The 17,392-nt window shown below is 41.5% G+C and overlaps 1 protein-coding gene across 1 annotated transcript; it reads right to left on the minus strand.

Annotated features, from left to right (window-relative positions):
- Positions 1–16,565: 16,565 nt before the first annotated feature.
- Positions 16,566–16,985, minus strand: LOC129041712 (HIG1 domain family member 1A, mitochondrial-like). Its single transcript, XM_054497221.2, has one exon. It carries the CDS (start codon positions 16,888–16,890, stop codon positions 16,624–16,626), a length of 267 nt encoding a protein of 88 aa, XP_054353196.1. The 5' UTR covers positions 16,891–16,985; the 3' UTR covers positions 16,566–16,623.
- Positions 16,986–17,392: the final 407 nt, after the last annotated feature.

A 17,392-nucleotide genomic window follows, 5' to 3' on the forward strand; every position in this document is an offset into this window, starting at 1 on the left:
AGTGCAGTGGTGCAATCTTGGCTCACTGCAACCTCCAGCTCCTGAGTAGCTGGGACTACAGGCGCATGTCACCATGCCTGGCTAATTTTTGTAGTTTTAGTAGAGACCATGTTTTGTTTTTTTTTGTTTGTTTTGTTTTGTTTTTGAAACAGGGTCTTACTCTGTTGCCCACGCTGGAGTGCAGTGGCGCAATCTTGGCTCACTGCAACGTCCGCCTCCCGGGTTCATACAAGTCTCCCGCCTCAACCTCCTGAGTAGCTGGGAATACAGGCGCGCGCCTGGCTAATTTTTGTATTTTGAGTAGAGATGGGGTTTCACCATGTTGGCCAGGCTGGTCTCGATCGAACTCCTGGTCTCAAGTGATCCCCTACCTTGGCTTCCCAAAGTGCTGGGATTTCAGGCATGAGCCACCATGCCTGGCCCAGAACATGTATTTTTAGTATTTTTAGTTTCACCATGTTGACCAGGCTGGTCTCAAACTCCTGATCTCAAATGATCCACCCATCTCAGCCTCCCAAAGTGCTGAGTTTACAGGTGTGAGCCACCATGCCCGGCCAAAATCAGGTGTTTTAACATGTAACACAGACTCTAGGCATTTTGAAGTTACAAAATACGAAGATAGAGCTAGTAAAACTTTTGTTTCAACATTCCCAGAAAGAAACGTGTAAAAACAAAATGGTCACACCTCCTATTTGAACCATACCCACAGAAATTTGTTCATTAGGTATTTCACAGAGACTAGAAAATAAGAATGGAAGGCTTTTAGATTAATAAAAGCTCCATGAAAGCCAGGATTTTGGAAATGCTGTCTCTACAAGTTACTAGCTGGATGAGTTCACTTCTCTATGCCTCAATTTTCTCATATGTAAGATGAGGAAATTAATAGTACCTGTGTCATAGAGGTGTTGTGTTGGAGGATTAAATGAATTTATGTATGAAACTCTTAAGCCAGAGCCTGGCACATAGTAAGCACTCAATAAGTGGTAGCTGTTACTTTCTTTCTCATTTACCCCCATTTCCTCAGTTTTTAGAATAGTGTCTGCAAGATAGTAGGTACTTAAGTGATAAATGGATGTAGAAATTCTGATTGTAACTACTATATTGTTCTACCTACACCCTGTATATACAAGGGATAACTTAGTAATTTTTCCCCAGTATTTTAAAGAAAAAGTCCTTATTCCCAACATTATGTCTTTCCAGATATGTTGAGGTCATGATGTATAATGGAAATTAAAGCAAAGGGAATACTTTTTTAAATACTTTATTGAACTTTATAGGTAAGAAAGGTTGTCTTTAGGAAATGACATTTGGAGATAATTTACTGAAGCATCTCTTAGATCATTGGGTTATTAGTAAAGATGAAAACAGAAGTTAGGATTTTTTGCCAGTGTATTTATATCATATGTGGAAGACATTCAAACTGTAACTCTTCTAATGGTCTACGTACATTTTATTTCACTATAAGTATAACATAAAACAAAGGTAAAATTTCTTGCTAACGCTTCCCAACATCTACTTCTAGAGGCCTGGCCTGAGTTTTTTAAGAAAAATGTTTGTCCTCAGGAAAGATGCATACACTGTAAGTAGTGTATTCAGTTATCTGAATTCTTGCGGCATTGGTCATTTGGTTTGTTACCGTTACTCTATTTTTATTTAGCTGAGTAAAAGGAATTGATTATTCTTTAAAATGAAAGGGATTGTTTTTTAATGTTCTAGGATACACATTTTACCTTCATAAAAATGCTAAATAACTTTTTAGAAAAACTTACAATTAAGTATACATCTTAAAAATTCATATGCATAAAAGATGGAAGTGTAGTCTATAGTAGAGTCTTCAAACAAGGGTCCACATACTCCTGGGAATATTAAACTTTCTAAGGGATATGCAGGCATAAATAGCTTTAAGGGAATGCAAATTCAGATTCCAGTGACCATGTAAATTCTTTATTAAAATTGACGTACATAAAAACATATCCATGATCAAGGGATCATGCCAGTTCTTTTTCCCTGCTGCCTTTTGGTAATCACTGTTCTCCCATTTTACAAAAGAAACCTATGGCAAGTTGTGTTTTCCAGAAATGACGCCAACAATATTTAAAGTCTCATACCCTTCTAGAACCTTGCCCCTACCCTTATCAAGATGTGGAGTTACGTCCCTTCCCTTTGAACATTAACAGACTTTTTTTTTTTTCAAAGAGTTAGGGGGTCTCCCTATAGGGGCCTCCCTTTATTACCCAGGCTGGTCTCTAAGTCTTAGGCTTAAGGGGTCCTCCAGCCTTAGCCTCCCAAAGTGCTGAAATTACAGGTGCGAGCCACCACGCTTGGCCCCTTAGCCAACTTCTGACTGCCATAATTAAGAGAATATGATGGAAGTTAATGTATTTTCATTGTGGGTAAAGTGTGGTGTTAAAAATGAGTTATAGGCCAGGCACCATGGCTCACACCTGTAATCCCAGCACTTTGGGAGCCCAGGTGGGCAGATCACTTGAGGTTCGGAGTTCGAGACCAGCCTGGCCAATATGGTAAAGCCTCATCTCTACTAAAAATACAAAAATAAGCTGGGCATGGTGGTGCACACCTGTAATACCAGCTACTGGGGAGGCAGAAGAATCACTTGAACCCAGGAGGCAGAGGTTGCAGTGAGCCGAGATAGTGCCACTGCACTCCAGCCTGGGTGACAGAGTGAGTGAGACTTCATCTCAAAAAAAAAAAAAAAAAGTTATATTGGCCCGTGTGGAGATGTTCAGAATTCAGATGTATTATCAAGTTGGGAAATAATGATGAAAGTGTTCAGTGACCTTGCCTTTTTGTTTCTGGACTATTCAAAAAATCATTTCTTCTGTGGGTGCATTGTGTGAAAGGAAAGCAAAGAGCATGAGTTTAACATGAGGAAAAGATACCTTATTTTCAGGCAAAAAGCAAATGGTAAGGCTCTTTGCCTCATCTACCTAATAATTAAAATATTCAAGATTAGTAAAAAAGCATGATTAGTTTTGGTGAATCTCCTGTGAAGCAAACTCTGTATTTCCACCATTCTTTTTTTGTTTTTTTTGAGACGAAGTCTTGTTCTGTCACCCATGCTGGAGTGCAGTGGCACGATCTCAGCTCACTACAACCTCCGCCTCCCAAGTTCAAGCAATTCTCCTGCCTCAGCCTCCCGAGTAGCTGGGACTACAGGCATGTGCCACCACACCCAGCTAATTTTTTGTATTTTTAGTAGAGACAGGGTTTCACCGTGTTAGCCAGGATGGTCTCAATCTCCTGACCTCATGATCTGCCCGGCCTCAGCCTCCCAAAGTGCTGGGATTACAGGCGTGAGCCACCACGCCCGGCCCTCCACCATTCTTGATAATTATAAAGAGCCTGATGAAGATATCTCAATTCCTGTCTCAGTAGCATAGTTTGCATGATTTCAAGGAGGAGGAAGTTAAAAGTTTCATGTTTACTTCTGACATACTAACATTACATCTTCAAGTTAAAAACATATGTTAGAAGTAAGTTCATGAATTTATATTTTCTGAAACATTTTCAGATTCTTAAGAGAAACATTTTCATTAACCCTTGCCAGTACATTTATTATTAGGCTCTATAAATTCCATATTAATTGTTTTACGTAGGCCAAAGTCTCCTGCTATTGTCACTCAACCATTTCTCAGTTTCATTCATTCCTACCATATACTTAGGTTTAAGTTAACAGAAATATGTTGTAGTTTTTACTGTAAATAAGACACATAATCGGCTGGTCGGAAGGTAGTGAGTTATCTTAATTGATTGTTCATAATCAGTTACAGATCGAACTCCTTGTTCTATTCTTCCCCCCGCTTCTCACTGCTGCACTTGACTAGTCTGGAAAAATAAAATACATAGTAGTCATCTGTACACCTTATATAAGCCCTGAACTTCCTAATGACTTTTTTTTTTTTTTTTTGGTGACAAGAGTCTTGCTGTGTTGCCCAGGCTGGAGTGCAGTGGTGTGATCTTGGCTCACTGCAACCTCCGCCTCCTGGGTTCAAGCAGTTCTCCTGCCTTAGCCTCCTGAGTAGATGGGATTACAGGTGTAAGCCACCACACCTGGCTAATTTTTGTATTTTTAGTAGAGATGGAGTTTCGCCATGTTGGCCAGGCTGGTTTCGAACAGCTCACCTCAGCCTCCCAAAGTGCTGGGCTTACATGGGTGAGCCAGTGCACCCAGCCTGAATTACCTCTTATTTTGCTCATAATTTCCATAATTTATCATCTAATTTAAGATGCTTTCAGATTCACTGTTACTTTATATGCCACTTAGTAAAAATACTGCTAGTTAAGCTGTGACATGTCATTGATTATAAGATACATCTTAATTTCAGAGATGTTAAATACATGTCTTAGTTTGATAAAATACCATACTTTTTTTTTTTTTTGAGACCGATCCTGCTGTGTTGCCCAGGCTGGTCTCCAACTTCTGCCTCAGCCTTCCAAGTAGCTGGGATTACAAGTGTGTGACACTACACCCAGCTCAGATACAATACTGTTTTTTGTTTGTTTTTTGAGACAGAGTCTTGCCCTGTCGCCCAGGCTGCAGTGCAGTGGCGTGATCTCGCCTCACTGCAACCTCCACCTCCCAGGTTCAAGCAATTCTCCTGCCTCAGCCTCCCGAGTAACTGGGACAACAGGCATGCACCACCACACCTGGCTAATTTTTTATATTTGGTAGAGATGGGGTTTCACCATGTTGGCAAGGCTGTTCTCGAACTCCTGACCTCATGATCTGCCCACCTCAGCCTCCCAAAGTGCTGAGATTACAGGTGTAAGCCACCGTTGCCGGCCTACAGTACTCTTAAAAGCAGAACATATACTTAGATATAAGTAGGTATATAGAAGTAAATGTCTCCAAAAAGTAGCGTAGGACAATACATTTGAAAATTGGCTTTAACCCATCCTGGCTAACACAGTGAAACCCCATCTCTACTAAAAATAAAAAAAAAATAGACGGGCATGGTGGCAGGCGCCTGTAGTCCCAGCTAGTCGGGAGGCTGAGGCAGGAGAATGGCATAAACCCGGGAGGCAGAGGTTGCAGTGAGTCAAGATCACGCCACTGCACTCCAGCCTGGGTGACAGAGCGAGACTCCGTCTCAAAATAAAAATAAAAAAAAAGAAAATCGGCTTTATTTAATTAGGGCTGACTCTTCGCAGATATTTATATTTGTTCAAATTCATTAAAAACCATAATTGAGGCTGGGCGCGGTGGCTCACACCTGTAATCCCAGCACTTTGGGAGGCCGAGGCGGGCAGATCATGAGGTCAGGAGTTTGAGACCAGCCTGCCCAACATGGTGAAACCCCGTCTCTACTAAAAATACAAAAATTAGACAGGCATGGTGGCATGTGCCTGTATCCCAGCTACTTGGGAGGCTGAGGCAGGAGAATTGCTTGAGCCCAGGAAGTGAAAGTTGCAGTGAGCCAAGATCTCACCACTGCACTCCAGCCTGGGCAACACAGGGAGATCCTGTCTCAAAAAAGAAAAAAAGTTTTACAGTTAAAAGATTGGCAACAATCTAAATGACTATAGGAGAAAGGATAAATAAGTTGCATATTTGCACAGTATAACAAGATAGTTGATTAAATTAGAGCCATTTGATACAACATGAATAAATCTAAAATTGTGTGCAAACAAAAGCCAAAGCAAAATTTATGTGATATTCTTTACGTCAAATTTGAAAGTCTGCAAAACAATATGCTGTACTCTCTATAAATGGTAAATATAAGGTCATAGTGTAAATACAAATGAAGGTAACAAATGCTTTAGATATAGTAATTATTTTGGGGTGGGTTTGGGGAGATACAAGCTTCAGATGGACTTGGATGTATGAGTGGGTATGTATTTCAAGTCGACCAAATTTGGAAAATGTTAAAATTTATTAAACCTCACCATGGAATACACGTATATTTATTTTCTCTTCTTTGAAATATTTTATAATAAAAAATTTACTCTGACCTCCTAACTCATACTGTGATGCCAGCATCACCCTAATACCAAAGTCAGACAAAAACATTACAAGAAAGGAAAAATACATACCAATATCTCATGACGATAGATGCAAAAGTTCTCAATAAAGTGTTACCAAATAGAATCCAGCAATAAATAAAAAGAATTATATTGGCCAGGTACAGTGGCTCACAGCTATAATCCCAGCACTTTGGGAAGCCCAGGTAGGAGAATCAGTTGAGCCCAGGAGATGGAGACCAGCCTGGGCAACAAGGTGAGACCTTGTCTCTACCAAAAAAATCGAAAAATTAACTAGGCATGGTGGTCCACGCCTGTGGTCCCAGCTGGATAGGACCACATGGGAGGCTGAGGCAGAAGGATAGCTTGAGCCCAGGAGGTCAAGGCTGCAATGAGCAGTGTTCACGCCACTGCACTCCACCCTGAGGACAGAGCAAGGCCCTGTCTCAAAAATAAAGTATGATAAAAATAATTATATACCATGACCAAGTGGTATTTATTCTAGATATTTAAGGTTTAGCATCCAAAAATCAAAGTAATCCATCACATCAATAGACGAAAAAAGAAAAATCTCATTATCGTATGAATAGATGGTGAAAAAGCTTTTTTTATTTTTATTTTTTATTTTTTATTTTTATTTTTTATTTTTTTTTTTTGAGACAGAGTCTCGCTCTGTTGCCCAGGTTGGAGTGCAGTGGCACGGTCTTGGCTCACTGCAAGCTCTGCCTCCCGGGTTCACGCCATTCTCCTGCCTCAGCCTCCCGGGCAGCTGGGACTACAGGTGCCCGCCACCACACCCGGCTAATTTTTTTGTATTTTTAGTAGAGAGGGGGTTTCACTGTGTTAGCCAGGATGGTCTCGATCTCCTGACCTCGTGATCCGCCCGCCTCAGCCTCCCAAAGCCCTGGGATTACAGGCGTGAGCCACCGCGCCTGGCCAGAAAAAGCTTTTTTTAAAGAAAATTTGAGACAGAGTCTCACTCTGTTGCCCAGGCTGGAGTGCAGTGACATGATTTTGGCTCACTGCAATCTCCACCTCCAGGGCTCAAGGCAATCCTCCCACCTCAGCCTCCAGAGCAACTGAGACTATAGTTGCACATCACCACGCCTGGGTAATTTTAGTATTTTTTATAGAGATGGGACTTGGCCATGTCACCCAGGCTTGTCTTGAACTCCTGGACTCAAGTGATCCTCCCACTTCAGCTTCCCAAAGTGCTGATGTTACGGGTGTGAGCCATGGTGCCTACCCACAAAAAAGCACTTGACAAAATTCAATACCCATTCATGACAAAAACTGTCAGCAAGCTAGGAACAGGAGGGAACTTTCTCAACTTGATTTTTTTTTTTTTTTAATTTACAAAATTCTACAACTAACATCATACTTAATGGTAAGAAATTAGATTCTTCCCACTAAGATCAGGAAAAAGGTCAGGATGTCCTGTCACCACTCCTATCAATATTGTACTGAGATGCTCGCTATAAGACAAGGAAATAAAGAGTATAGAAATTGGGAAGGAAGAAATAAAACTGTTCCTCAAAAATGACATGATTATGCAGAAAATCAGAGAATTGAAAACGGAAAAACTTCTGGAACTAATAAGTGATTACAGCAAGGTCGCAGGATACAAGGCTAATACACAATAATAAATTGCTTTCCTACATACCAGTAATAAACAATTGGAATTTGAAATTAACCTAATACCATTTACCTTGGCACCAAAAAATAAGAAATGCTTAAGGATAAATCTAAGAAAATATGTATAAGACTTATATAAGGAAAACTACAGAACTGGTGAAAGAAAGAAAATATTAAGAAATTTAATGTATTTCATGCACATGGGTAGGAAGATTCAATATTGTCAAGATGTAAGTTCTTCTCAACTGGATTTGTAGACTCAACGCAGTCCCAGTCAAAATCCCAGCAAGTTATTGTGTGGGTATAGACAAATTGATTCTAAAGTTTAATTGTAAAGGTAAAGGACTCAGAATAGGCAACACAGTATTGATTGAGTACAGAGTTGGGGGACCGACACTACCAGACTTCAATATTTATTATAAAGCTACAGTAACTAAGACAATGTGGTATTGGCAAAAGAATAGACAACTAGATCGATGGAACAAAATAAAGAGACCAGAAATAGACCCACACAAATACACTTGTGTGACTCACACAAATACAAATTGATCTTAGTCAAAGATCAATTGATTTTTGATCAAGGAGCAAAGGCAATTCAATGGAGAAAGGACAGTCTTTTCAACAAATACTGCTGGAACTACTGGACATCCATATGCAAAAAGTGAATCAAGACACATCTTACACCTTTCACAGAAACCATCAAATGGATCATAGACCTAAATATAAAACACAGAGCTATAAAAGAAGACAGCAGGAAAAAACCTGTGTGAACTTGGGTTTGGCTATGACTTTTTAATTTTTTTTTTTTGGTATAAATTTAAGGGCCACAAGAGCAATTTTATTACATGGACATATTATGTAGTGGTGAAGTCTAGGCTTTTAGCATAAGCATCACCTGAATAATGTACATCGTATCCACTAAGTAATTTCTTATTCTTCAGCACCCTCCCACCCTTCCTACTCTCTAGTATCTATTATTCCACACTCTATGTTCACGTGTTGCCATTATTTAGCTTCTACTTACAAGTCAGAGCTTGTAGACCAAGTGTGGTGGCTCACACCTGTTAATTCCAGCACTTGGGAGGTCAAGGCGAGCAGACTGCTTGAGCCCAGAAGCTCAGGACCAACCTGGGCAACAAAGTGAGACCTCATCTCTACAAAAAATACAAAAATCAGCCAGGTGTGGTGGTGCACGCGTTAGTCCCAGCTACTTGGGAGGCTGAGGCAGGAAGATTGTTTGAGCCTGGGAGGTTGAAGCTGCAGTGAGCCAAGATCAAGCCACTGTACTCCTGCTTGGGTGACAGAGTGAGACTGCCTCACAAAAATAAAGTAAAATTAAAACCCAATGTAAAAGTGTAGTGTCACCAGATTTTTCAGTTTTTCAAAAGACTCCCCAAAACTTGGGCTTTTTTACTCAAAATCTCCCAATTTGAAACTAATTTTTTGTTACTGTTTAAACAATGTACGTCAAAACCACATATCAGCTGAATCCCAACCCCAGGTCACCAGTTTATGATCTTTGTTGTAAATGATTAACAGAATTGTGCACACGTTTTTTATTTATTTATTTATTTTAATTTTATTTATTTATTTATTTTGAGACAGAGTTTCACTCTTGTTGTCCAGTCGAGTGCAATGGCGTGATCTCGGCTCACCGCAACCTCTGCTTCTTGGGGTTCCAGCGATTCTCCTGCCTCAGCCTCTGGAGTAGCTGGGATTACAGGCATGCGCCACCATGCACGGCTAATTTTTTTGTATTAGTACAGATGGGGTTTCTCCATGTTGGTCAGGCTGGTCTCAAACTCCCGACCTCAGGTGTTCCCCCTGACCAGCCTCGACTTCCCAAAGTGCTGGGATTACAGGCATGAGCCACGGTGCCCAGCCTATTTTATTTTTTTTAGAGACAGGCTCATTCTGTCACCCCGGCAGCGGTTGAGTAGTGTGTGTCATCATAGTTCACTGCAGCCTCAAACTCCTGGGCTCAAGCAGTCCTCCCTCAGACTCCATAGTAGCTGGAACTACAGGTGCATGTCACCACACCTGGCTGATTTTTTAAAAATTTTGTTTATAGAGACAGGATCTCGTTATGTTGCCCAGGCTGGTCTCGAACTCCTGGCCTCAAGCAATTCTCCCATCTCAGGCCCTGAGAGTGCTGGGATTACAGGCGTGAGCTACTGTGCTCAGCCCAATGTTTTTTGTTTGTTTGTTTTTTCTGTTTTGGGACGGAGTCTCACTCTGTCACCAGGCTACAGTGTGGTGGCACAATCTCGGCTCACTGCAACCTCCGACTCCCTGGTTCAAGCGATTCTCCTGCCTCAAGCCTCCTGAGTAGCTGGGATTACAGGCAAGGGCCACCATGCCCAGCTAATTTTTTTTTTTTTTTTGTATTTTTAGTACAGACAGGGTTTCACCATGTTGGCCAGGGTGATCTCAATCTCCTGACCTCGTGATCCACCCGCCTTGGCCTCCCAAAGTGCTGAGATTACAGGCGTGAGCTACCGCGCCCGGCCATTTTATTTTATTTTTTTAATAAACTTGTTGGACCAGTATCTTTCTGGGGTGGAAAAGTTATTATTCTATATATTTTTTGAGATGGTCTTGCTCTGTCACCCAGGCTGGAGTGCAGTGGCGCAAGCACATAGTTCAGTATAGCCTTGACCTCCCCGGTCCAAGAAATCCTCCTACCTCACTCTCCAGAGTAGCTGGGACCACAGTCGTGCACCATCATGCCTGACTAGGTTTTAGTTGGTGATGGTTTTTAGGTTTTTGCTTTTTTTTTTTTTTTTTTTTTTTCATAGAGACAGGGTTTCCCTATGTTGTCCAGGCTGGTGTCAAACTCCTGAACTCAATCAATCCATCCGCCTCAGCAAAAGTTGCTTTTTAAGTTGGGATCAGGATTTATTAAGTAACTTACCTAAATATTCTCATAATGTGTAGATATAAAGGAATTCTCATTGTTGACTGACATTCTACATATTAGGACTAGTTTTGTAATTCAACAGTGTCTGTTGAGAATGGATGACCATGATGCTTTTTTTCTGAAACATAATTAACATCACTACATGAGCCCATGGAATATGTGAGCAGACTCCATATTATATTATGAATCCTGAATTTAAACCAATAACAGATTACATCTCAGACATTGGCACTATGCTGTAATTTTAAATTCGTAACCAGAAAATGAGTTGGACAACAAATTCAAGACTGTAGGGAAACAAAGTAAAAACAGTTTGTATATTACTAGAATTGTCTATCAAGAGTCAAGTTTTCATGTCTTATTTATTTTTTTATTTTTTTTTTGAGACAGTCTCACTCTTGTCACCCAGGCTGGAGTGCAGTGGTGCGATCTAGGTTCACTGCAACCTCTGCCTCCAGGGTTCAAGCGATTCTCCTGTCTTAGCCTCCCGAGTAGCTGGGATTACAGGTACCCGCCACCACACTGGGCTTATTTTTGTACTTTTAGTAGAGACGGGGTTTCTCTATATTGGCCAGGCTGGTCTCAAACTCTTGACCTCAAGTGATCCGCCCGCATTGGCCTCCCAAAGTGCTGGGATTACAGGCGTGAGCCACCACAACCGGCTGTTTTCATGCCTTTTAATCTTCCCTGAAAATTTCTGTATACTGCCATGAGTAAAGTGTTTGTCACGTTCAGCTATATGGCATTAATTCAAAACAAAAACAACTTTAGGGTCTCAGTGTATGACTTGGTTCATAAAGTTAAGTAACTAATTGAACAAGGCAAATTAAAAGAACTGAGGAGTCAATTGTCTTTTGTTTAATAATCAAACAGTTTTCTCTTTATCACAGACACTCCTTAGCTGCAGTTCAGCTTGATGTTTGCTATTTCTGGTAATATGAATAATACATGCTCCTATTAAAAAATTCAAATAATTCAGAAATGTGTAGAGCAGAATGTGAAAATCTCTTGTAATCCCAATCCAGTTAACTGATTAGTCTTTCCAAAGTTTTTTTGTTTTTTTGTTGTTGTTGTTGTTTGTTTTTTGAGATGGAGTCTTGCTCTGTCGCCCATGCTGGAGTGCAGTGGTGGGATCTTGGCTCACTGCAACCTCTACCTCTCGGATCAAACGATCCTCCCGCCTCAGCCTCCCAAGTAGTTGGGATTACAAGTGTGCACGACCATGCCCAGCTAATTTTTGTATTTTTAGTAGAGACGGGGGTTTCCCCATGTTGCCTAGGCACATCTCAAACTCCCAACATAAAGTGATCCGCCTGCCTCAGCCTCCCAAAGTGCTAGGATTACAAGCATGAGCCACTGCACCCTGCCTCCAAAGATTTTTATATGCACTAACAAATACATTTTTTTGATGGTTTCATACTAATTCACGGTTTTGCATTACCTCACTATAGTTAGCGATTTTTGTCTTAGTCTGGATTCTGTCAAGTTGTAAGATTCAGAAAACCCAACTTAAATGGCCTCATGGAACAAACATACTTTATTTTAAAAGTCCAGGGCCTGGCTGGGTAAAGGAGTTTAAGTAATGCTGTCAGTCCTTGGCTGTGCTCTTTTTTTCTGCTCTTTCCTGTCTTGGTCCCGTTTTCCAGCAGCCTCTCACCTTGTGATGACAATAAGATTAATACAACTCTTCTTATCAACCCCCCAGTGGAAAGGAGAGATTCTGGCTTTTTTTTTTTTTTTTTTCAAGCAGGGTCTTACTGTGTCGCTCAGGCTAGGGTACAGTAGCACAATCATAGCTCACTGCAGCCTCAACCTGGCAGGCTTCTTAACAGTTTCACAAGAGTCTTGTAATTGCACCTCATTTGTTCTGATTAAATCACATGTCCATCCCTGAATCTGCAACTGTGACCAAGAAGATGTGATGTTGCTCAGCGGGTCAAGTCTAGGTCACTTGCTATCCATAGAGGCAGAGGTGGAATTAGTGTCCCTCTAAATCACAAAGACCGAGAATAAGGGAATGCAGTTTCCCAGTAGAAAATAGAATGTTGTTGAGAAAAAAAATGAATACTCAGTAAGAAAAGACATTCTTTTTTTTTTTTTTTTTGAGACAGAGTCTTGCTCTGTCGCCAGGCTAGAGTGCAGTGACGTGATCTTGGCTCACTGCAACCTCTGCCTCCCAGGTTGAAGCGATTCTCCTGCCTCAGCCCCCGCTGTAGCTGAGACTACAGGCGCACATCACCATGCCCAGGTGATTTTTGCATTTTTAGTAGAGACGGGGTTTCACCATGTTGGCCAGGATGGTCTCGATCTCGACCTCATGATCCCCCTGCCTTGGCCTCCCAAACTGCTGGGATTACAGGCGTGAGCCACCACGCCTGGCCAGAAAAGACATTCTATGTCCTGGCAGCCCAGTTTCCATACACAAACCTTTTGCTATACATACACTATTTTGGTTTTTGTTTTTGTAGTTTTCTTTTTTTCTTCTTATTTTGAAAACAGGGTCTTGCTCTCACCCAGCCTGGAGTGCAGTGGCACCATCATGGCTCACTGCAGCCTTGACCTCCTGGGCTCAAGTGATCCTTCCATCTCAGCCTCCTGAGTAGCTGGGTCTATAGGCGTGCACCACCATGCCTGGCTAATTTTTTTGCTGTATTATTTTTTGTAGAGACAGTATCTCACTATGTTGCTCAGACTGGTCTCAAACTCCTGGGTTCAAGCCATCCTTCTGCCTTGGCCTCCCAGTGTGCTGGGATTACAGGCATGAGCCACCAGGCCCAGCCTTGTAGTTTTGTTTTGTTTTTATATTATATGTTGACTGTTAAATTTATAGAAAAGTTGCAAAGATAGTACAGAGTTCCCATATAGCCTTCACACAACTTTCCCTGATGCTAACATCTTACATAACCAATAGAACATGTGTTAAAACTAAGAATACTAAACAAATTACAGACTTCATTTGTCTTTCATTGCTTTTTCCAATAATTATCTTTTTCTGTTCCAAGATCCAATCCAGGATTCCACACTGCATTTAGCATCTATATACTTTCTTAAAAATAGTCACACCCGAGCTAATGTAACTATCTAACCTACATGACAAAACACACCTCCTCAGGGAGATAGCTGAAAGTCTCATTATTCATTCCGATTGAGGGTCAAAAACCCATGGATGATTTGTATTTCTTTTCAGGTCTAGATATAATACAACTTCTCATGGCAAGTGATTCCCAAATTACACTTAACTGACTCCAGCTCAGTCAACATGCAATGGTAGAAAGAAAACATGGTGGCCGGGCACAGTGGCTCACGCCTGTAATCCCAGCACTTTGGGAGGCTGAGGCAGGAGGATCACGAGGTCAGGAGTTCAAGACCAGTTTGGCCAACATGGTGAAACCCCGTCTCTACTAAAAATACAAAAATTAGCCGGGTGTGGTGGCACGCTCCTATAGTCCCAGCTACTCAGGAGGCTGAGGCAGGAGAATTGCTTGAACCCAGGAGGCAGAGGTTGCAGTGAGCTGAGATTGCACCACTGTACTCCAGCCTGGGCAACAGAGCGAGACTCTATCTCAAAACAAAAAAACAAAAAACAAAACCATGGTAACCACAATTGGAAAAAAAGAAAAGACAAAGAAAGAAACTTCCCTTAGGAAAGGAGAGAAACGAAAACATACAGTGGTCACTGGTTGCAATCATACACGTATAACATCCCCTAATTGAAAGAAATAGCAAAAACTCGCGATCCTGGCAGCAAAGTGAACTTCTTTTTTTCTTTTTTTTGAGATAGAGTCTTGCTCTTTCACCCAGACTGGAATGCAGTGGTGCGAACTCAGCTCATTGCAGCCTCCACCTCCCAGGTTCAAGTGATTCTCATGCCTCAGCCTCCCGAGTAGTTGGGATTACAGGCACCCACCACCATGCCAGCAATTTTTTTTTTTTTTTTTGTATTTTTAGTAGAGACGGGGTTTCGCCATGTTGGCCAGGCTGGTCTTGAACCCCTGACCTCAGGTGATCCACTCACCTCGGCCTCCCAAAATGCTGGGATTACGAGCGTGAGCCACCGTGCCAGCCTTTTTTTTTCTTTTTTTGAGATGGGATTTCACCACGTTGGCCAGGCTGGTCTCAAAATTGGCAGCCTCAAGTGATAGGCCTGCCTTGACCTCCCAAAGTGCTGGAATTACGGGCATGAACCACCACATTCAGCCCATATACAGATTTAATTTGTATTTGTTCATTAAAGACTAAGCTTGTATAGTGTGCCAGGCACAGTACTTGATGCTAGGAGCAGAGAAAATCAAAACAAACAAACAAAACTGTGGCCCCCATGGACCTTATATGGGGAAAAAAATGAGGCAGGAGAGAGTGGTGAGCTGATGTGTTCTTTGTTTGGCAAGCAGGGATTTTCTAGGAGTCCAGATAGTTTTTTCATAGCAGCAGGACAGAAGTTAGTGAAATGGAAATGGTTGCAAAAGGCAGAACTGATGTAGTAGGAGTTATGGGATTTCTCCTATTTATGGACATGGTCACTTTCATAACAATACGTATACCATGTTATCATCATGGAATGTAAATTCAGGTTAGACAAAAGAATTTCACAAGTATAATAGCATTCTGTAGTACATAAAAGTTTGTGTGCCGGGCACGGTGACTCACACCTATAATCCCAGCACTTCGGGAGGCCAAGGCAGGCGGATCACCTGAGGTCAGGAATTTGAGACCAGCCAGGCCAACATGGCGAAACCCCACCTCTACTAAAAACACAAAAATTAGCCAGGCATGGTGCCGGACACTTCTGATCCCAGCTACTGGGAAGGCTGAGGTAGGAGACTCACTTGAACCCGGGAGGTGGAGGTTGCATTGAGCCGAGATCGTGCCACTACACTCCAACCTGGGAGACACACTGAAACTAAAAAAACAAACAAAAAAATTCTGTATACTTTCTGGCCAAACCAGTTTGCTCATAAGTCATTAATCAATTCCATTGTTTACAGTTTTTATGGAGAAAATAAGCAACACACACATTTTAATAGTGTTCATTTATTTTTGCATGAGTTCTTAAAATACATACCTCTTCCTTTCCTTTTTTTTTTTCTTTTGGAGACAGTCTCATTCTGTCACCCAGGGTGGAGTGCAGTGGCAAGTCTTGGCTCACCGCAACCTCCACTTTTCGGGCTCAAGCGATTTTCATGCCTCAGCCTCCTGAGTAGCTGGGACTACAGGTGCCTGCCACTATGCCTCCTGACTAATTTTTTGTATTTTTCGTAGAGATAGGGTTTCACCATGTTGCCCAGGGCAGTCTCAAACTCCTGAGCTCGAGTAATCCGCCCGCCTTGGCCTCCCAAAGTGCTAGGATTTCAGGTGTGAGCCACAGTGCCCAACCAAAATACATATTTCTATTTCAAGATAACATTTAAAAATTATTCTAACAGCAGCAAAAATATAATTCTGCAATTACAAAAGAACTAAACTAGAATCCATCAGTTATTCTCGTGTTTACAATTGTGATTCTTTAATACTACTACTATACAGCTCTATTGTAAGCTTTCAAGGTTGGGTTTAAACACACACACATAGATACTGTCAGTTGTGGGAGGCTTTACAAGTTATATTCCATGCACTTTTTGGACAGAGTTCTGAAAGAGCCAGCCAGTCCACAAGACAGGCAGAAAAAAGTTAAATTAACTGGGCAAATAGGATTCTTATATAACATTCAAAACGTGAGATTCTGCAGCAAACTGGGAGTACTTCAGGGTTGGCCTACTATCTTCTTTAGAACTAATTTCATCTTAACAGTTTAAGAAGGTGGACATTTCAACACTATGAAGTATATTTAGGTGACATGTATCTTTTATGTTAACTCTACTTCCTTTAATGACCTAGTTAGTAAACTATTCACTAGTAATTCAATCACCAGGCAAATCAAGCCTGCAAGAAAGGAAGCCAATATTCAAAATGACGTGTTACCATCTTAACCCACTCAAATAGTTAATTTTCAACATTAATATGTAACTTCAATAATGAGATGTCTAACTAAAGCAAGCTCCTCCAACATGATCAAGACAGCATCTCTTCTTCTAAGGCTCAGGTTTTGCTTAGAATTCCCGATACATGGAATAGCCCATACCAACAACAGCCATTGCTCCTACAACAAAGCCTTGGGCTTCCACACGCATGTGGATCAGATGATGGAACATTTTAGTATTTCCCCTGCTCTTCAATTTGTGTAATCCATATGCAACAATTGCCACAAAACCTACCATTCCAATGGGGGTGAATTGTGCCTCTTTAGCTTTTTGAGTAAGTTTGGATCCCTGATCTTCATCGTATGAAGAAAAGGAAACATCTGTGTCTGTTGACATAGTGATTGCTTGAAGAATCTCCCTAGAGCGAGAAAACCTCTTACATGCCAACCGGCTTCTCTCTCCTATTTATTTATCTATCTGTGAAATAAGAACCTCCAGCTAGACTCCAAACCCAGTGGTACACAGGAGAGAAAACAGTCATCACTGGAGAAAGCTACAGGGCAATCAGTGTCCTCAGGGAAGAGCCAGGTGTTAGTCAAAGCAAGAAGGCCAAGGGAACGCTTAGAGAAAAGCTATCTATATAATTTCTTCAAACTAAACCATACCTTAACACACTTAGTATGGTAATCTAAGGTCAAAATTATTATTATTGTTGCTAGAGACAGAGTCTCACTCAGGCTGGAGTGCAGTGGCGCCATTTCAGCTCACTGCAGCCTCCATCTCTCAGGTTCAAGCGATTCTCCTGCCTCAGCCTCCCGAGTAGCTGGGATTACAGGTGCCCACACCACGCCTGGCTAATTTTTGTATTTTTAGTAGAGACGGGGTTTCATCATGTTGG

Source organism: Pongo pygmaeus, chromosome 6 (assembly GCF_028885625.2).
Source record: "Pongo pygmaeus isolate AG05252 chromosome 6, NHGRI_mPonPyg2-v2.0_pri, whole genome shotgun sequence".
Taxonomy (NCBI): Eukaryota; Metazoa; Chordata; class Mammalia; order Primates; family Hominidae; genus Pongo; species Pongo pygmaeus.